Source organism: Protomyctophum parallelum (assembly GCF_964188405.1).
Source record: "Protomyctophum parallelum genome assembly, chromosome: 2".
Lineage (NCBI taxonomy): Eukaryota > Metazoa > Chordata > Actinopteri > Myctophiformes > Myctophidae > Protomyctophum > Protomyctophum parallelum.
The window spans coordinates 18681332-18704190 of NC_139699.1; the positions used below are offsets into that span (position 1 = coordinate 18681332).

At 42.5% G+C, this 22859-nt stretch overlaps 1 protein-coding gene across 1 annotated transcript in view; it reads left to right on the forward strand.

The window, feature by feature from the left end:
* Window positions 1–22859, forward strand: part of LOC310854322 (CD82 antigen-like) — a 52832-nt gene that overhangs the window by 14499 nt on the left and 15474 nt on the right. The window contains exons 2-5 of the mRNA XM_083758919.1: window positions 2616–2690; window positions 4123–4195; window positions 16152–16276; window positions 18756–18830. Of these exons, the coding sequence (XP_083615045.1) occupies window positions 2628–2690; window positions 4123–4195; window positions 16152–16276; window positions 18756–18830 (336 nt within the window). The 5' untranslated portion in view covers window positions 2616–2627. The remainder of the gene's footprint in view (window positions 1–2615; window positions 2691–4122; window positions 4196–16151; window positions 16277–18755; window positions 18831–22859) is intronic.

Consider the following 22859-nt stretch of genomic DNA (forward strand, 5'->3'; position numbering starts at 1 on the left):
GTGTCATGGCCGCCTCAATGCATTTCCAATGGGAGTCACATGGTTTGTTGCACATTGTTGCATGGCTGTCTTCTTCTGCCCTTTCCCATTGGAAATGCATTGAGGCGGCCATGACACTCCCAACACGCAAGACACAATGTGTCTTGTGTGTGTCATACGTGTGAGTGCACCATTTTGTTGTGCTATTGATGGGGGAACACAACCTTTTATGATTATCTTGCCCTAGAACGGCCGTTGGCTGATATTCCACACTTTGCTTGTACAGTACAGTACAGTGCACTATGCAATGTGTTTCATAACTGCGGCACTGTCATGACAACTGAATAATTTCCCACCTGGGACTAATAAACCTAATGTATGGAAACGTAAATGTAATGTATGGAATACGAGCCAATATAGGGCTAATGTTTATCATACACTGACTGTACCTATTGCATTCCTACTGTACTGTACCTACAAGCAGCTGTTGTGCCATTCTGGACGGGAACACCCTTTTAGCTATTGAAAAAGAGCAGATCTACAAGCTCATAGCGTGGCACCGAGTGCCGTGCTATGAGCTTGTCTGGGAACAACATTCATTTTTTCAGATGGGGGTCGGCGGCCAATTACATATTGTTTTTGGGGTCCTTGACATGAAATAGTTTGAGAACCACTGATATAGAAACATGAGGTTTTTCATAAAGTACACTTATAACGCATGCAATGCTAAAAGGACAACAATGGGCAACAACAATGGAGGATAAAACAATTAAGTCAGTCTTCTAGTCCATTATTGTTTATCATATTATTATGATGTATTAAAACTAAAATGGGAGCCCTCAGTCCTGATGGCAGGCCAGTCAATCTAAAGCCCTAACCAGTAACCACACCAAAGGGTCAAGACAGTTTTAGCGTTGTCCCTGCGGTGTGAAATGTCTTGTTGCACGTTGACCCACGTTGACCCTAGTGATTTAACACGTGGAATTCATTGGCCCAAACCACACCAAAGGGTCGAGACGGTTTTAGCGTTAACTCCTTGCAACCGTTTGGACCCAAGGAGTTGCATGGTGACCCTTTGGTGTGGATAGGGCTTTATTCAAAATTGATTATTCAGGACAATTCTACAAAATGTCTACTAAATCCTGACCGTCTTCTTAAAACCCCATTTTTCTATGTCAGTGGTTCTCAAACATTTTCATGTCAAGGTCCCCCAAATTGGCCGCCGATCCCCATCTAAAAATATGTTGTTCCAGGGACCATCCAGAAGCAAAGATTTGAGTTAAAACATTCGCTCTGAAAGAATCTATATTCAAAGGTTTGCGCCACATTTTCACGATATAGCAGATCTAATAGCGCGGCACTCTGTGCCGCGCTATAAGATCTTGTAGATATGCTATTTTTCAATAGCTAAACTAAAGTATAACATAATGCACCAAAAGGGGTTCCCGCCCAGAATGGGTTAAGTAGCATGTGAGGGTTATTCATGATTCCGAATCAATTGCAAGCATTAGTTCCACACGAAAACCACTCCCTGGGCTAAAAACGGCCATAGCCGTCTTCATAAATGTGATGAGGTCATCACATTTGGGCAAGTGGCTATGGCCGGATCATAAAAAAACGTTGAACGATTACTAGTTACTATTGCAATTTCTTTTGGGTCACCGCCTTTTTAAAAATCTTAGATTGGCCTATCTATCTACTGTATGGTGCTTCAGTTTCCCCTCCTCATAGCGTGCGGCGGTCACTCCGGTCAAATAGATTTCAGCCACGCTGAACTTTGCCCACGAGCCCACAGAGCATCTGTGGTGCCTGACTGTGTCGCTTTGCTGGACGGAGCACAGTGTTCAACTCATTGGAATGAATGGGGTTTAAGAGCGCTAAGAAGTGTAGAGCTGTCACGAATTACAACATTACATAAACCAGTCTTCTCAATGTATGGCTAGTAGTATCCAGGGTTGGATGAAGTCAGTGTCGTGATCTTCAGATATGGCATTGGAGCGTATATATGGAGCGTGTCACGAGGCGTGGCTGACTGACTGACAGACTGACATGCAATGCAGGTTTTCATGGTAAAATGTCCACTGCTTCCACAAACATATTTACCTCTGCAAAAGTACTGCAGCGTCCAAGTAGCCGACACAGTTGTGTTCAAATGTAATTTCATGTCTGTAGTAGAAGTGCACAATTATGAAATTATGACTGATCTCTGATTATTTGCACGGTCATATCTGCCGATAAAGATTCTGACCGATTCCGATATTATACAGAGGACCACAATGGAAACAAGCCTATAGGCCCTATAGGGGCTTGGCCCAAAGCCTGTTAATAAGTATTAAATCAAACAATAAATATCCTATACTCTTTTCCAAGTGTCTGTTTTCACAACGTAATGACTATACTGAATGAGATGAGTACACAAATTAAATGTAGAATTGTTTTTAATTTTAATTTATTCTTTGCTGGTGAAAACCGATTAAATAATCTGTATATTTTTTAGACCGTTCCGATACAGATATGGCTTTTTATGGCCCATATGACCAATTACGACTATGCTACCGATGAATCGTGCATCCATAGTCCGTAGATCTAGCATCGTTATTCTGATTGTAATGCAGTGTTTTTGTTCCGTTTTGCAGATCTCTCTCATCATGGCGAAAGGCTGCATGATGGTGACAAAGTACTTCCTGTTTCTCTTCAACCTCATCTTCTTTGTGAGTATACTGGGGTATTCATGAATATTCATGAATGTGGTGGGTGTGTGAGATAACGCTGCTCATTCATTAGGCACCCAAATCAGTTATTTGAGCATAAATCGGGCTTTTCCCCCCTCCGTCCCTTTCTCTGTGTATGTCTGTCTGTCATCTTAACTGTCTGTGTCTCTCTCTCTCTCTCTCTCTCTCTCTCTCTCTGTCTCTCTCTCTCTCTGTCTCTCTCTCTCTCTCTCTCTCTCTGTCTCTCTCTCTCTCTCTCTCTCTCTCTCTCTCTCTCTCTCTCTCTCTCTCTCTCTCTCTCTCTCTCTCTCTCTCTCTCTCTCTCTCTCTCTCTCTCTGTTAATTACAGTGCCTTGCAGATGTAATGCTTGAGTTGAGTCGTACTCTTTCACTACAGAGAAAATGAGTTCTGTGAACGAGGGGCTAGGATTAGGCTTAGAGAAGTGGTTTTCAACCAGTGGTCCAGGGACCACCCAGTGGGCCTTGAGGGGGTTCCAGGTGGTCCCCAATGCAGCTAAATGATGGAGAGTTGGTAACCAAATGGACCCTTCCAGGTCCATTTGGTTTCATTTTACGCTCTCAAAGAGTAAAATTATTGTTAAGAATCGACATTATTGAGTGGTGCAACCACTCCTTTATGGAGCTATGTGGGTGGCTGGGTGGGCGGGTGGCTGGCTGGGTAATATTCAACGTTTTGGATCCGAGAGGCTAAAATCTCATAAAATTGGTGGTCCGTGGCGCAAATGCCGAATAAATAATGGCCGTCGTACAGTGGCACAGAGAAAATGAGTTGTGTTGGCTTGTGTTGGCAGATAAAATGAGTTGGGTTAGGCTTAGAGAGAGCGTCTCAGACGTGTGTGTGTGTGCATATGGTGAAGGCATGCACATTGCATAGCTTTGTAAGTGCACGGTCAGAGGACTATAGGGCTGCGACTATCCAATTATTTTCTTTTTCCATTAATCGAATAATGTTGAAAGTGAGTTATTTTAGCGAGCGATATTTTTTAAATAATCGACTAAACATGATCTGATTACTTAAGTCTGATTACTTATTTTATACCTCGCCGTATAATGAATGACGTCGTCATGCCGCATGATGCTGTTGGACATTTTGGAACCGTTTATGGACAATATTCTAATAAATTCTTCCCTCCAAATTGATTATTAATTATTATATATATGTTTTGTAATCAATTAAATGGATTATTTGTACAGACAGAGGAGTCATATTGACATGACTCTACATGTGTTCCTGCAGACCAAGGAGTCATATTGACATGACTACATGTGTTCCTGCAGACAGAGGAGTCATATTGACATGACTACATGTGTTCCTGCAGACAGAGGAGTCATATTGACATGACTCTACATGTGTTCCTGCAGACAGAGGAGTCATATTGACATGACTCTACATGTGTTCTTGTTCTTGCAGCTGTTTGGAGCGATCATCATGGGCTTTGGACTGTGGCTGCTACTGGACAATCAGAGCTTCCTCGCTGTACTACGTAAGTGTCCTCGTCACCAGTGTTGTTTTTGGCAGCAGAGTTTAGTTTTAGTCATAGTCTCTTGAATAGTTTTAGTCACATTTTAGTCACCCGGAATGTTTTAGTGTTAAGTCTAGTTTTAGTCGACTAAATATAAGATTTTAGTCTTAGTTTTAGTCATCATAGCTTATAGTTTTCATTTAGTTTCCATTTAGTTTTTGTCAGTGGAAAAAAGTAGTCTACGAACATTTTTCGTCTCAGTTTTAGTCGACGGAATCAACACTGCTCATCACCTGGCTTGAATATGTGACGTACTGTATTATAAATCCATGAGACAACAATAAATTGTACAACAATAAACCTGGCAAAAAGATTTGCGTGGATGCAAACTGACTTCAATAGACTGGTTATATTTTGTGGGACGTTTTACGTAGATTGTTAGATTTTAAAATGTTAAACCACATGAGCTCTACTCTCCCTATCCTGGGGTTAAGTCAGTAGAAATATATTATCTACAACATTAGGCTATCTCTGTGTTTTTATTGTCGCTCTTGTTTGTTTTGTATATTCATGGACCCATTGTGTCATTTTCAAAAGTTTGCATATTTAGCTTGTAGATCGCTATTTCCGCTGGAGACATTTTAGTGTAGGCCAGGGCAACTGTTAGCAGATCTACTATAGAGCTCAATTTTTTTATTATATATATATATATATATATATATATTTTTTAACCCATTCAGGACGGTTATACTTTGGCTATTGAAAAATAGCAGATCTACGCTACGAGCTTGTAGATCTCTTTTTTTTTTTTTTTTACGTGAAAATGTGGCGCAAGTCTTTGAATATATATTCTTTTAGAGTGAACGTATTTAACTCAAATCTTTGCTTCTGGGGGGGTCCCTGGAACAACACATTTCAGATGGGGGTCCACGGCCAATTACAGATAATTCCTGGGGGTCTTTGACATGAAAAAGGTTTAGCACCACTGACACAGAAACATAGGTTTTTCAGAAAACTGACATTTTGTAGAATCAGGTCTAAATGGGTTCATTATATTTAAATTCAACCTGTTGTAAGTATGGTCCTTATACAGTATGTTCGTTGTTTTCAGATTAATTTCTAAGCCATGTGGCGTGAATCCAATTGAACATGTTTTTGAGGCTGGATTTAAAGCCCACTGGGATTTCTCCCACTAATCCACTTGTAGCAACACATGTAGGGCAACCAATGGACCCATGATTAACACGCCGCAGGCTGTGCGTGTGCGTGTGCGCGCAGGGACGTGCACACATAGACATCAAAGGGGGCTTCAGCCCCTGCCCCTTTTTCTCGTCTGTAAAACAACTGCTCTCTCCGGATCATGAATGTAGCGTTTACTTTGGTTGAAGAAATGCAAATGCCCTCCTCTCCTTTCCATGCCATGCCGGAAGGCAGCATTCAGTCTCTTGAACTTGAACACAGTATTTTGTGTTGAACAAATTAGTTTAGAAATCCATATCGTACACCACATCTCCACTAGCGCTGGGTTGGGCCCTGAAAATAGCTGATCTACAAGCTGCTGTTTTCGCTATTTTTGTCCAAAAGTGCCCTCTTACGGGATTTAAGCCCCTGCCTCACTAACACTCTCTGCATGTGCGTGCGTGCGTGCATGCGTGCGTGCGTGCGTGCGTGAATGTTTTGCTTAAGTGTATTTTCCATGGTTCCACAATGAGAACTGCTAAACACTGGTGTTGTGGTCTGGCTGTTGCTTCTGCCTCTATGAAAGATTCCACTATTGCTTCTTATGCCTCTGTAACTGTAACCACTGTAACTCTATCATCCCTATTCTGGGCATACATGTCGTCATAACGGGGTGAAAATGGCAGATCTTTACAAGCTCGCAATGCATCACAATGTGACATCACCTATGTTTCTCTTTTTTTCCTTTTCTCTTTTCTTTTTTCTTTCTTTTAACGCATTCTGGACAGGAACCCCTTTTGGTGTTTCAACCATTATTTTAAACTTTAGCTGTTGGAAAAATAGCAGATCTACAAGCTCATAGCTTTTTTAACTCAAATCTTTCCTTCTGGAGGGGGTCCTTGGAACAGCATATTTTTAGATGGGGGTCGACGGCCAAATTCATATATTTTTGGGGATCCTTGACATGAAATAGTTTGTGAACCACTGACATAGAAACATGGGTTTTTCAGAAAACTGTCAGTATTTAGAAGACATATTGTAGAATCGTCCTCAGGTCTAAATGTGTTAAATTGAACCCAGACGACATCTAAGCAACACAGGCATCAGGTGTTCTGCACATTATGTATACACAGTACAACAGGCTGCGGTTATGTATCTTACGGAAGTGCTACACACTTCCTGTTTCCCTTATCTGATTACCAGTAAAGAGGGCATTGGATATGTCGGTAATTCTCAACCTTTCTAAAGGGTTAGTTCGTATTTTTGTACATAACGCTGTATGTACTTACCATTAATATCGTCGTTGAAAAGGTATTAATTAATTGACTGGCCTGAGATGACCAGATCTTATGCATGTCATTGCAGGCTGACCAGGCACTTCCTAGTTCGGAAGTCTTTTTGGGAAGAAGATATATATGAACCCAAATACTTGTAGTCATCAACCTGTTTCAAAGGAGTGTTATTAAGTGTTTTGATAAGGTGGTTATTATTTGATTTGCATATATTTACGTATTGAGGTTTTGTCTCGTTGAGATAAAGACTACCACAGTTAACTTTCAATATCCATTGTGAAATCGATTAGAATATTTAGTTCTCAAGTTTATCTCAGCCTCTGGTCTCTGCATGCTTGTATACAGCAAATACTATTTCACACGTGTGTGTGTGTGTGTGTGTGTGTGTGTGTGTGTGTGTGTGTGTGTGTGTGTGTGTGTGTGTGTGTGTGTGTGTGTGTGTGTGTGTGTGTGTGTGTGTGTGTGTGTGTGTGTGTGTGTGTGTGTGTGTGTGTGTGTGTGTGTGTGTGATAATTGGTTAATAAAAAAAGAGCTTAAGGCATGTGAAACCTATAGTTTTGTTTTTTGTTACATGTGAGATAAGTTCTTCATCCCAAAGTCTAATATAGAGTAATGTTACAGTCAAAGAAGAATGGAGAGAGAGAACGTCAACGCAAAGCCATTGCTGTGCGTATCCTACGTGAGTCTCAGTTCTTGCCCACGGGCCGCCTGTTGCCTACTACTGGTACACAGTGTTGTTATTGTCGACTAAAACTAAGACGAAAAATGTTCGTGAAATACCTTTTTTTCACGAAAACTAAATGAAAACTAAGCTAAATGTATTGACAATTTCGTCAACAAATAAAAACTAGACTAAAATAGCAGATCTACAAGCTCGCAACTAAAATAGCCGATCTACAAGCTCACAATGTGTCACGCTGTGATGCGTTGTGAGCTTGTAGATCGGCAAGTGTAAAATGAGCCATTACGACGGCATCAAGGCCCGCCAAAATACATTTTAGTTGACATGAACTGCAGATTTAGTCGACTAAAATCTTATGACAATTAGTTGACTAAAACTAACACTGAAACATTCCCAGGTGACTGTGAAAGAATACATATTCAAAGATTTGAGAGGCAGAAGCTTGTAGCGAGCTTGAGCTATTTTTTAACACCTGAAGTTTAAAATAATGGTTAAATTCCCATAATGCTTTGGTGCACTGCTCCTCCTTGTGGAGAGGGCTGTCTTACTGAGGCAACATGTAGTCCAAGGAAGCTTAGAGAAGGAAGTGTCATGGTCACGTGACTGTGCTGCGCCATGACACTTTCATGGGAGCCAAATCTCACACCGGAAGTTACATGAATACAAAGCAGTGAATGGAGCAAGCTTGACCAGCTCATAATAAATATTATTTATGAACCATTGAGACCTGTGTCATATAATCGGTTCAGGCATATACTCGTTAAGACGAGTTTTTTCATTTTTAATCCATATTTTGAAAATTCCTCTAATCTGGTGTACAGGTGATGACATGCACATTACATGCATAATATAATTACATTTTCTTTCTTTTTTTTTATAATGGGCGAATTGGCAACCAAAGCCTAAACTGGTGACCACCAGGTGGCGCTGAAAGAGTTTTAATATACCTTCATGTAGTCCAGGAAGTAAGTTAGCCCAGGGTCCATGACATCATGGAGTCCATGGACACTTAAAATATCTAAAAGTACATATTACACACATAAAAACCCCAGGAAAGTATTTCTTGTCTCCCAAACATCATTAAAGGAGCATTCAATGATTTGGGTGATTTGGAAAAGATATCCGGTCTGCGGCGGTAACAAGATGTGCACATGCACACACTCTACATTGGTGGGTGTGGGGGGGGCAACGCAACAGGCCAACAGCACACGTACCAAAGCCCGCCCCGCTCGATCCTGATTGGAGGAAGGCCCCTCTCTATCCTGATTGGATGAAGGCTTAATCACCCGCCTCCAAAACCGAAACTACGGTTTTTTGACCTTCGGTTCACTGGGGATAGGGAGGGAGGAACTAATTATATGGTCAGCACACTTTATAGTAGGGAGGATTATCACAAAAAATAAGTTTAACTTTATTAAGATTTTAAAAAAGTGAATCACTGAATATACCTTTAAAATAAGATCTGGTTGCAAAAGGGGTGAAGTTGCCCTTTAAGAAATGAAAGAGAGATGTAAATATAGACAGTGTGCAAGTGTAATAAAGAGAGAGAGGGAGGGAGAGAGAGAGAGAGAGAGAGAGAGAGAGAGGGTGTCAGTGGGAGGAGAGAGTGTCACATAGTATGACTCTCCAGAGAGAGAGAGAGAGAGAGTGTGTGCACTCTCTCTCTCTCTCTCTCTCTCTCTCTCGGGGAGCGTTAGTGAGGACATTGTCTCCTCGTCTGTGGCTGATCTGCAGGTGTTCCTCCCCTCAGACACTGGGCTCATTCTGCCCTGTGTCCTCGCATCAGCATGCATCACACATCAGCCCAGTATACCCAGGGCCTTACTCATACACGCACGCACACGCACACACACGCTGCCTTGCACTACATCACTGATACAGCCAAGAAAAGAAGGAGGAGACAGAAGAGACGGCATAGATAGAGATTTGTGTCTGGAAGAGTTCTTTCATTAATTGTATTTAGTTTATCTGGGTTGGTGGTGGGTGGTGTCATAAAGGGACAGTGGTCCAGACATAACATGTGTTGATTGAATGGTGGCTCCCATATATAAGATGAGTGTCACAGTTGGTGCTGAGTAGGGCTGTCACGATCGTGCTGAATACTGGACAACAATCCCGGAATTTTCCACAATGACGGGGATAACTTGTAATAATGCTATTGGCTGTTTGTATTCTTTTTGGAAAAACATAAAAAGATACTCATAGCAAGGCTATATTATTTTACTTATATTAGTATTGACCCTATAAACTATTTAGTATAATTTAGTATATGTAAGGTTTTGCCCACTCAATGGTACCTTGTCAGATAATCCCCACATAGCATTTTCATAAATTATATTTGTACTGTCTGCTGTCGTGCAAGTTTATAGGTAGAGAAATTCAATGTCCAGTCGTCTGCTGTCCAGCCTCTCCCACCCCTCACTAGGGAATATTCTGGGAGGAAAACGGAAAAGGGGTGAGTTGTCCTGTTACCGATCGTGCCATTTCACTTGGTGATGATAATTGTCATACACAATGACAGAGAACCAAAGTGTTGACATGGCTGCCGCTAAAGGCCACTATTATGGTCAGTTTATTCTTATTGGAAATGCCATCTATCTATTGCGTCATATATTGTTTTCCTTCTATTTAACCTTTATTTAACCCCACACATAGAAACTCTTTTACAAGAGGGAACTGGCCAAGAGACAGAAATACAATTACACTTCAATACTACATCGTAAATGTCACATTTTGGAACATATAAGTGTGTTCCAACAAGAAACAGCCATGATCCAATATTTTGGACCAAACAAGTAATTACAAAAAAGAAAAACTATGTAATGTGCCATTTTTTTCTTCTTTCTAATTATTTGTGTGACGCTCTATAATAATCCCTATTAATAAATATCGTTTCCCCGCCAAAGTTTTTCACTAACCTTTGAAGAATCACCCCTTTGCAATTGTACCTCCATTTCATGAACATTTACAAGAAGTCTCCGCGATTAGAGAATTTAGAAGAATTGTTATTTTGATCGACAACAAAATGTTCTTAGTCTTGAGTCTGAGAGGCTAAATGTCATCAAATGGTGGTTCCGTGTGGCTCAAAATGCCGGATAAATAATTGGCCTTGATATGAAAAGGTTGAAAACCACCGATTTAGACTCCTAAGTCCTAACTTAACACTTTTTATGCTAAGGAATCAAAGATAGTTACAGTGTGAGGTATAAGAACGTATGATTACATTTATGAAGGTAGTGACGGTTATGTAATACAGACAGGGCCTGCTGAATGGCATGACCTCTTACAGTATTGGCAGTGTTGTTTTTGGCAGCAAATTTCTATTTTAGTTTTAGTCATTAGTCTCTCGAATAGTTTCATTTAGTTTTAGTCGCATTTTAGTCACCTGGAATGTTTTAGTCTACTAAATATAAGATTTTAGACTAAATCTACAGTTTATTTAGTCGACTAAAATGTCTTTTGGCGGTCCTTGATGCCGTCGTAACGACAAATGTTTCACTTTCTGAAAATAGCAGATCTACAAGCTCACAACGTCGTGCTGTGACACGCTGCTATTTTCAGCATGCAACCACATGTAAAAGGATGTGCGTCTTACTTATACTGGATCTTTTGTCCACTAGTCCCTTCCCAACATTTTAGTTTTTATTTGTTTGACGAAATTGTCAATATATTTAGTCTTACTTTTAGTCATCATAGCTTAGTTTTCATGTAGTTTCCATTTCGTTTTCGTCAGTGAAAAAGGATAGTCGACGAACATTTTTCGTCATAGCATTAGTCGACAATGAGGTTGAGTCAATGAGCTGCTGGCTGTGTGTGTGAGTGAGGAACGAAATCAGTGCTGCTGGTGGTGGTGATGTGTCCATGCAGTGCTGTTTGTTCAAGCCCTGTTGAAGCATAAAAATGTGAGTCACTCACAGTCATGTGATGTTTGTAGAGAATATGTGTGCGTGTGTGTGTGGAGGGGGGGGGGGGGGGTGCTGTGTATGTGCGTGGGGGGAGGGCTGTGTGTGTGTGTGTGGGGGGGGGGGCTGTGTGTGTATGTGTGTGGGTGGGAGGGCTGTGCGTGTGTGTGTGGGGGGGCGAGGGCTGTGCGTGTGTGTGTGGGGGGTTAATTGTGTGTGTGTGTGTGCATGGGGGGGAGGGGGGGGCTGTGCATGCGTGTGTGTGTGGTGGTGAATGCTGTAAGTTCACTGGTTCTCCTTTGTGTCATAATAATTCAACCACAGACGTTGGTTCTGACACTGACCTGACTTGGGGTCATATTGCCCTGCCCTGACAGGCAGAAATCTCCATATTTCATTCTTATGTTTATTATTTTTCATAAATTGATGCCCAATAACGGTAGCTTGTGACTAAATAATAACTACATCGAATCCATTGGAATCTAATTCCCTAAAAGTAAAACACATGCAAGGTTTTCCCCCTGACAGCGACTATGGGATTGGTGTGTGTGTGTGTGTGTGTGTGTGTGTGTGTGTGTGTGTGTGTGTGTGTGTGTGTGTGTGTGTGTGTGTGTGTGTGTGTGTGTGTGTGTGTGTGTGTGTGTGTGTGTGTGTGTGTGTGTGTGTGTGTGGCGATTCATGTGAGGAGATCAGCATTTTAGGACACCAATTTTATGAATGTCATTTCTAGTCATTTCTTTTTTTACCGAAAACCTAAAACAATTTTCTTTGCAAAACACGACCGCACAACTATCGGGCATAACTCCAAACCTTATAGCTAAATGTCTAATCCGAACCCAAGCTTTTCCATAATTATAAGACCCAACACCCAAAAAGGGGTTGAAACCATAAACGACCATTTCTCTGACTTGCCCAAAGTCCCTCACAAATGTGTCTGTTTCTCACATTCTGCTATACTTGTGTGGACTTTTTGGCCCTCACAAGTATACTGTAGACACACACACGCACACAATTTACTATTTAGGCATTAATCCAGAGCGATTTACATTAAGCAAGAACAAAAAGTGGCAATACATCATATACATACAAAGTAGTTGAATCATACGTGTAAGCTAAGAACGTAACAGTGGAATATCTATCAAATAAAACTATGCATATATATATATATATATATATATATACAAGTAAGACGCGCAAACGCGGGAAGCGAACGCAGCTCGTGTGTGTGTGTGTGTGTGTGTGTGTGTGTGTGTGTGTGTGTGTGTGTGTGTGTGTGTGTGCTACAGCTGCGCCCTGTGTGTGTGTGTGTGTGTGTGCTACAGCTGCGCCCTGTGTGTGTGTGTGTGTGTGTGTGTGTGTGCTACAGCTGCGCCCTCTGGTGGCGGGCGGGTGGTGTCACAGCGGGACAGACACACAGACATGAGCAGCAGGGTCTCATAGTAAGTGGCTCACTGCGTTCGCAACTATATAGTGCTATGTTTACATAAAATGCTGTCTAAGTTACACACACACACACACACACACACACACACACACACACACACACACCCCACCCCCCTCCTGGCTTTGCCACATTTTCCATCATAAACTCCATACTTCCCCTTTTGTTTTGGGTTGGAGCGGTTGGGTTCGCGGCCATCAGCCTCTGGTTCAGTGATCAGGGGGAGTCTACGTTTCCCCTCAAGGCCAGTCCGCTGGCAGAGCCTGAGGTAGGGGGGGGGGGGGGTGGGTGGAATGTATCGTTCTTTATAGCCTTTCAAGATCATACCACATTTACAAGCATCAGCGCAGTGACGTGTTTGTTTCAGTCAGAGCTCTACTAATACCTCGGGTGTTTATGCCAGACAGTGGTTATTCTCAAACCGTTTCCTGTCAAGTACACCCAAGGTCAGATTATGTTTTTTGACCCCACGGACCTCCACCTTCTGAAAATATTTTGTCGTGATATGACACGTTGTGAGGTTGTATTGATCTGCCATTTTCAGTGGTTAAACAGATTTAGCTGCTATATTAACTGATTTTGCTGGGATGGGACCGACCCACTGGAACCCCCTCTCCTCCAAGGACCCCTGGGGGTCCCCGCCCCGTGGACCCCACTTTGAGAACGGCTGGTTTATTATGCACAACTCCCATATTTTGCCCCGTCCCCCCCACCCTCTCCCCGTAGGTTTGTTGCAAAAGAAATTGTGAAACTTTTTTATTTGTTTTCATTTTATGGTGTTTTCCTTTTCCAAACTCTCTGGGAGGCATCAAGAACAGGGAGAAGACAAGTGGGGGGGGGGGGGGGGGGGGGGGGTGTTCTGTGATACCGTTGTAGAAACCTAAAATAGCCTCAGGTCTAAATGGTCTACAGGTTCTCAAACTATGGGTCGGGGTCCCAAGTGGGGTCGGTCAAAAGCATAGCCTGTGAATCCATTTTATTTATTTTAAATCAAGGTTCTGGCAATATGCTTCCTTTTACAAAATGCATACAGAAACACTTTTCAAAAGGACACAAAAAGATTTGCGCCACATTTCACTATTTTTCAATAATATAATGCTTAACCCTTTTTTTGTTTGGGTAACAAATTGGCATATTTTTAATTCATCGTTTTAACATACAAGAAAGATCTGGTGGATTGAAGAGATGTTTTCTTTTTTTTCATTCATTGCAAATGTATTCTCTCACATCGCCACCAGATGGCGGGAAAGCACCATTATGCTGATTTTGGCTAAAATAGACGGATCTTCCTAAGTCACTTCCGGTTCAACGATCAACAACATCCTGTAGTATTTTGACCCTAGTCAATAGCTTGGCTGGTCCGGATTGCTAAGCTAATGCTATATTTTTCATAACTAAGTCAAATTAACCTCAAATCAACCCCAAAAGATCGCAAAATATCACATTTTTTACAGCGACGCACATAGAGACGGCGCGCGTGCACGATAGCGCACGATCACGCGGATTTCGGCCGTTTTTTGGTAAATTACATCCAACATTAGTGATATTAGCGAAAGAATATTATTTTTTGCTCTTTTGACCCCGCGATAACTGATATTGATTGTCATTCCGTTTTTTCCGTTAACGGGAGGTTTAGATTTTTCGATTAATTCCGTTTTTTCCGTGAATTGTAGGCCAAGGGTTAAAACACCAAAAGGGGTTTCCGCCCAAAATGGGTTAATGTTGCTCTGGAGAGGGAAGTCTGCATGGAGCTCTCTGGTTGGAGCTGTTGCCCCCGCGACCAGACTACGGATAAGCGGTTGAAGATGGACGGATGGCTCTAAACGTATCTAGTTTTCCGTCTCTGTATGCTGCGCTTCCTGGTCCTTTGCCAAGCTGGCCTACTGTATCTTACTATAATTACTTGTAATTTAGAAGAGCTTGTTTTGGTTTTTTTGCAGAGTTTAGATTATGCCTTCCAAAATCTAGTTCTATTATTTATAGTCGTTTCTTTGCGGTTCTGGATAGCGTCTCCAGACTTCTGGAAGCGTACTAAGTTACACATTTTTTTTTTTTTTTTTTTCTCTTTCTTTCTGGAGAGCCCGGGGATGTTTGGCAGAGCAACGCACTCCTCAACATGCCAACACAAATACTTCTCTCCCTCCACAATTTATCTCCACACACACTTTGGAACTTAGTCCGGAATGAGTAAGATATCTCATCGGTGACTGTAGCCGCTTACAGGCTTTGGCACTAGTGAACATGAAATCAAGGTTTTCCACGCTCCAGGCTCATGTGTGGTGATATTGGCAGTGGGATCCAGAAGTTTTTAAAACGTCCAAATGTTTGCACACGACTACAAATGAAACCTGAATTGATGGAACAGAGCATTGGTTCTGAAACATTCTTTTTATTTCAAGGACCCCCGGCCATAACTCTTGAGAGAGTATAAATGGATGGGTCCATTTGGTTCCATTTGTACGCTCAAGAGTTACAGACCTGTAAAGGGCCTGTTTGCAACCACCTCAAGGGCCTCTGAAGGTCCCTGGACCTCACTTTGAGAACCACTGGCTTTCACAAAACACTTCCACAGTAAAGGGATGAACTTCTCCATTACATGACTTTGGTGAATACCGAATTCAGTTTATTCAACAACAGATCGACTGCAACACATTTTTGGCATGTTTTTGTTGCTAATATTCAAATAAATAAAAAATCACACCCATTATCATTATACATCACATTACTTGCTCAGCCAATCAAATCATCACAAATGTCATTCCGGACCAATCACTTTGGGGTGATGATCAGCCAATCTTCATCAGCCAAAGTTTGTGTTCACACAGATCCGCAAAGCTGGACATAGGAGGGGCTAGCGCCCCTCAATTTGTTTTGTCAAATCTTCCATATCAAATTATTGATTTAACCCATTTAGACCTGAGAAAAGATTCTACAAATGTCTTCTAAATCCTGACAGTTTTCAATCATTTTCATATCAAGGACCCCCAAAAATATATGTAATTGACCGCCGACCCCCATCTGAAAATGTTGTTCCAGGACCCCCCCCCCCCCAGAAGCAAAGATTTGAGTTAAAAACGTTTACTCTGAAAGAATATACTTTCAAAGATTTGCGCCACATTTTCAAGATTTTTCAAAAAATAGCAGACCTACAAGCTTCTAGCGTGGCATTTGGTGCCGCGCTACGAGCTTGTAGATCTTCTATTTTTCAATAGCTAAAGTATAACATGCTTAAAACACCAAAAGGGGTTCCCGTCCTGAATGGGTTTAATTCATACGTAACCAGGTGATGGGTATCTCTGCTTCACATCGGGCTTCCCCGGTTGGAACTTGGACGTATAGCACGTGGAAGGAACACGTTTATTCCAACCAGTTCCTTACTTTCCCCTCCATCAGGTGCCCCGGGCTGGCCAGGGGGGGGCAGTATAGAGACTTTTTACTGTGTATTTAACCTACTGCATAATATCACCTGTGTTGTCTGCAGAGGACTCCTCCATGGCTCTGAAGGTGGCCTCCTACATCCTGATAGGAGTGGGAGGATTCTCCATGCTCATGGGTTTCCTGGGCTGTCTGGGCGCCATCTATGAGGTCCGCTGCCTGCTCGGCCTGGTGAGTTCTTTATTACATCTATGAGGATGCAAAATTATATTATACTATCTGATTGACTTAGTTTTATACCACTTTAAATGGTATAAAATAGGGTAAATTGGCGTAAATTCAAGTCAGTTGAATATCGGCCAATCAGTGGCCGATTGATCGGAGCACCTCTACTGACTCTTAATGTCATGAAGGATGTGGGAATAGCAAAACGTGTAGCTCTGTGACGTGTGTTGAGCTTGTAGATCTGCTATTTTTGCTATATTTTAATTGAAATCCAGAATTTATTGCTGTCGGGAGGAAACCTCAACTCAATTCTTTAGGTTTTTGGATTTTTTTTGGCATAAATCAGTGCTATTGAAAACCCTGTTGTTTCGAAAATATTGAACCAATGGAAAGTATAGTAAAAAGTGCTTTGGACAAAAGCTACATTGGACCCTCAAAATGTCTGCTAAAGCAACTAACTCCACCACTGCTCCTCTGAGTAATTGACAATATATGAAGCAGTATTGCTTTGTTTTTAACATTTTTTTTAAACATTTTGGAGTTATGAGGTTTCCTCCCGACAGCAGAGATATTATTTTTTGTTATTTTTAAATTGGAATCCTGAAAAGTCCTGAAAAGTTTATTTAATTTCCTTTACTTACGTTAACTTTATGAACTTAAATGCAAATACATTGGACTTAAAAAAAAAGAACAATTCTAATAAGTCATTCAGCTACTACTATAGGATATTAAGTGAAACTTCACTGGGGGTCTTTGTGTAATATGTGGTTTAAGATATTTTAGATTTTAGCAGTGAGCCCAGTGTCTCTGATGTCATGGACACTGGACTAAATTCCTTCCTGGACTACAATTCCCATAATGCTTTGGGGGAACTGCTCCTCCTTGTGGATAGGGGGAGGGCTGTCTTACTGAGACAACATGTCCTAGGACAAATAAAGAGGATAGAGCACGGAGGCGCGGCCTAGGCTCCTGCGGGAGATTTGCACATGCTCAGTGTAAACAGGAACTGCGATGATGGAGTGCTCCAGCAGAGGTGCTAGATAGAAAGCTCATAACTTGTGATGTAAATAATGAGATCCAGAACAGTTGAGAATTAAACAGCAGTCACACTTCCCTTTTCAAATGTTTTATATCATCCACAGCACTTGAATGAACAGTATCCATGTTCCTTTGTCATTTCACAAAAATAAAAGTTGTACTAAAGAACATGGAAAGGAAAATATACAAAAACATTAACATTTAGTAAATGTACTTGTCCTTTATCTTTCAGTCTGTTATACACAAACAAAATTCCACAGTTATGAAATTGATATACTTTTTTTGATATCCTTTTTATTATTTCAATTCAGGGTCAGCAACTCTAGTACCCCTGCTGGAACACTCCATCATCGCAGTTCCTGTTTACACTAGCAAACCTCCCACAGGAGCCTAGGCCGCGCCTCTGTGCTCTATCCTCTTTATTTGTCCTTAGATGTAGTCCAGGAAGTAAGTGAGCCCAGTGTCCATGACGTCATCAGAGACACTGGGCTCACTGCTAAAATCTAAAATATCTAAAACCACATATTACACACATAAAGACCCCCGGGAAATCTTTGAAACGTCATTAACATATATATATTTTTGGCAAAAAGTGGCGCCGCATGTGGCCCGGGGGCCACCAGTTGCCCATGTATGCTTAAAGTGCATCATTAGAGTTAGCGTGGGACAGTATTTCTGTTCAGTGACTCACATTAGTTCATGTGGGACAGCACAGCATGCATTGTGACTCGGTGAATTCCACCTTACTTAATTTCATCACATCATGTTGTCTCATGTGTGTCTCGATTGTCTCGCTGTGCTGTTGTTATGAGTCAAAAGTGACTCATGGAGGACACCTGAACATTTATTTATTTATTTTAGCTTTATTTACCCAGGGTAGGTAGGTAGGTATGCTGAGCATGAGTGCTCCTTTTTCAACGCCCTGTAAACGCACGCACGCACAAACGCACACACGCACACACTCAACTTCTCCATGTGTACAAAAAAAGAACAACGCAGGTCTCTCATTAAAAATGTATTACTAGCTGTGTTAATCGCAGCCCATCTGATAGGCACGTTATACTGTTGGCCACTGAGCAGCTCCACCAGAGCATTAGGGGTTTCAGTGCCTTGCTCAAGGGCATTTCAGCCAGTGGTGTGCTGTGGATTTTTTAACTAGTAGGGCTGTACTAGTCACGCGTGTGCATGAAGCTCATTTGAATTGCATGTGGGGGGCGTGCGACAGTGCGTGCGGTGTCTGAACTACCGGGGTGGCGTCCTGGACAGCCCTACCGCCAGCTCACCACTGATTTCACCTGGGTCCCCCACCCAGATAAAAAGAAAAATAGAAAAAGAATTGTTCCAAGTGGAGCCAAAGATTGAACCCTGGGACGTTCTAATTCCCAGAAAGCTCCAGTACTGCTCCAAAGTGTGATCCTCTCTCTCTCATTCTCCTATCCTTCCTCAGTACTTCGCCTGTCTCCTGCTCATCCTCATCGCTCAGGTGACGGCCGGTGCTCTCGTCTACTTCCAGAAAGACACGGTGAGTGGATTCACTTCTTTTTTTAAATATTTTTTTTATCCCACGATTTTTCAACCCATTTTCACCCAGTGTCAATTATCTAATGTAATCCTGGGTGCTACACTTCCTCTGCCAACCTGGGGGGACAGCGGACTGACCTCATGCTTCCTTTTATGCATGAGGAGTCCAAGCTGCTTCTTTTCACCTGACGGGGAGAGTTTCCCCAATCCCCGGCCGGATGTAGCGCATGGAAGGAACACGGTATTCCGACCAGTTCCTTTCCCCTCCATCAGGCCAGGGGGAGGTAGTTTAGAGACCAGGATTACTGCATGTTTTTGTGAGGGAACCCACCCTAGGGGACACGGGGAGAATATGTGCGGGTACCTACTCTAGGGTACACGGGGAGAACATGTGAGGGTACCTACTCTAGGGGACACGGGGAGAACATGTGAGGGTACCTACTCTAGGGGACACGGGGAGAACATGTGAGGGTACCTACTCTAGGGGACACGGGGAGAACATGTGAGGGTACCTACTCTAGGGGACACGGGACTAACCCTAACCCCATTCACTTCTGATGGGTGGACCGATAACCTTTTCTCAGAACCTCGTGCACCCCCAGATCTCCCGACTCTCCGAACTTTTAGTTCGGAAAGCCTGTCCGAAGTGGAGGTTTTTTTTTTTTCCCCAACTTGGGAAGTAGCATGTATTGGCCTTTTGTAACGCGGACGTGATTTGCCTCTGTACTCTTTTTTTTTTTACCGACAGTAGCAGTAGTTGCGATGTAGTGGCGACCTTTTTTTCTGAATGGCTGTCCATCCTGTCACTCAAGGTGTAAAAATCGTGAAAATGTGCCTCAAATCTTTGAATACTATATATTCTTTCAGAGCAACAGGATTTTCAGAAAACATTTAGGATTTAGAAGACATTCTTTCTAAGAACCGTCCTCGGGTCTAAATGTGTTGGAGTGGCAGAGAGCGTTGTACACGCCTCTCTGAATGCCGTGTGTGGGCGTGGGTGGCGAGTCGCTGCCACTTTAAACCTCCTGTGTAAATAAATGCTAGTGGACCAGTTTTTCTTGGTTCTTCCCACAATGGAGGCACTATGCCCCGTTGACAACAATACACCCAAAATTAAACCTCTCATCCATGGTTTTGGTACTGTAGCGCCCTACAGTATGTGTGTACGCACATACTTACAGTACGTGCATACACACATGCACAGGACTGTGAATTAGTGTGGCTGCAAGCACGGAAAACATAGCTGAAATAAAATAACTCACTGACACGCACGCACGCACGCACGCACGCACGCACACACGCACGCACGCACGCACGCACACACGCACACACACACACACACACACACACACACACACACACACACACACACACACACACAGCATTTTTAGCATTTTGAACCCTGACCCTAAGCCTTAGGGTCAGGGTTCAAAATGCTAAAAATGCTGCCTAAGGTGTCATTACCCGGAAACAGATGAACTCGGTAGAGTCTCCTGTTTCCCAGGTCCGTGCGGTGACCCGGTGTCGCTGATGCAAATTAGGCAGAACTCCAACCCTATCCCCTAAACTAAACCTTTAAATGAACCTTTAAACTCACAACCTCAATATGTCTCTAATTGTAACCCCAACTCCCCAAATAATAATAATAATTAAAACAACCATTTATTTCGTGAGGACAGGGGACAAGAAATCCTTACAATGTCTGTTTCTCAAATTCGGGGACATTTAGCCCTTAGAAGTAGCTCAAGCCCATCACACACCGTCTGCGACCGCAGCGTGTCAAAACAGCCGCCTCCTGGCCCAGGCCGTAGCGTAACGGTCTGGGCACCGGACTGGTGATCCAGTCGCGGTGTGCCGCGGGTTCGACTCCCGAACCCGACACGGCCTTTACCGCATGTCATCCCCCCATCTCTCTCCCGTTTCCTGTCAGCCTACTATCTGTCCCTTAAAAAATCAATAAAAGGCGTAAGCCGCAAAAAAATATCTTAAAAAAAAAAAAAGAAAAAAAAAAAACAGCCGCCTCCATTATTTTCAATTAACCTATCGCACACCGGCGGCATCCGACGCGTGCTGGCGCCTCGCCTGGCGCGCCGATAGAACCAGTTCTATTTTCCAGGCGGCGCCGCGCCGCTACACGTCGGACGGAGCCGGTGTGTGTTGGGCTTCACTCTCCCCATGGGCGGACACACACTAAGGCTGTACCCTAGCCCTGTTTTTAGGACTCGAACTTCAGCAGGAATGTTCGAGCGAACATCCGAACCATTTGTTTCTAATTAATTAATTAGATTATTTTCCTATTTTTTCTTCATTTTTATATTTTTGTTGTTGCTGCGCAGCAGTTGAGGAGAATGCAACTTTGCATTCCTTTAAGCAACACAACTTCTGCAGCTGCATCCATATGTTTAGAATTTGCATCAATGATCAAATCCCAATAATAAAAAAATAACTTTATTTTGTAAACAACGAAACTGAAGGAGCAGCGGCGCTATCGGCTAGTCCCAACTCTCAAGTGTCTGCAGCCTGTCACGTGCCCCGTAATGAACTGATACGGGACGCACGTTGTTCCGTATTCTAATGTCGGGTCGGGGAATAAATACAGTATGAATGACGGCGGGATTTATTTGACATCTCTGTCCTGCTTTCTTCACGAGAAGATAAGAGCGCTCACCGTTGCTAATAATATTAGCAGCCACAGGTCTGCTACCATATTATGGTAGCAGACCTGTGGCTGTCAATTCACTTTACGGCATGTGTGAGTTGAAATGAGATGTGAACCCCCCCCCCACACACACACACACCATAGACACACACACACACACACACCCTTGGACGATGGGGTCTATTCTCAAACTTAGCTCTGCTCAAAGTTAACTTGTATGTAACGAGCGGCACTGACAGGCGCTCAAAATAATAATACAAATAAAAACGATTTTTCGACTCATACGTTTTAGTCGCGGGAGGCATGAGTCATAATCGAGTCGATTTTCAACTTTTTTCAACATCCCTACTCGTTAGCTGTCTCTCTTTCATTAATTTGTTCCACCTGTGTAGGCTACTCTCAGAAGTGCATTGAGTGTGTGTGTGTGTGTGTGTGTGTGTGTCACTGTGTTTGTCTCTTCTGCCGTCTGCTGGACTTTCAAATAATTGTAAACACAACATGAACATAGTACTCTTATTATGCATATCGCATTCTCGCCGAGATATATTTCGGAGTAAAAAAAATAATATATATAATAACATTTTATTATAATAATAATAATAAAAAACAAATGGTTCAAGGCCATGAATTAAGATTCGACTGCCAACCTTAACGAGCGAACATTCGAACCCTGACTGTTCGGGGACAGCCTTAACACACACACACACACACACACACACACACTGAGTGATCTACACTAGCTTACTCTCCCCACGGACGGACACACACACACACACACACACACACACACACACACACACACACACACACAGACACACACACACACACACACACACACACAGCATCTGTGGAGGATGTCGTTGATGTGAGGTGGAACACTCATAAGTCCAAAATGTTCCGTTTTGATGATCATTCGGAAAAGCTCACATTGCGAGGCATTGAGACTCTGAGCTTATAGATCTGCTATTTTCTACTAATTTTGTGTGACACTTTTAAATTCATTTACGGGGGGGGGGGGGTTCCAGGAATTCCAGCTCCCTACTCCAGAGATTCCCAACCTGTGGGCCGGGAACCACTTTTGGGCCTGCAGATATTGCAATGGCAAAACACTTATTGATAACAATAACCTTATTATAAAAATGTGTTCTGTGTGGCCTAGTCTCTCGTTGCCAGACTATTGCCTCTCGCTATTTCCAAATGCTTCCGTCATACAGTCTGGAGCAACAGAAGCTCTGATCATTAGTAAAATATAAATACTTCCGTCATACAGTCTGGAGCAACGGAAGCTCTGATCATGAGTAAAATATAAATACTTCCGTCATACAGTCTGGAGCAACGGAAGCTCTGATCATGAGTAAAATATAAATACTT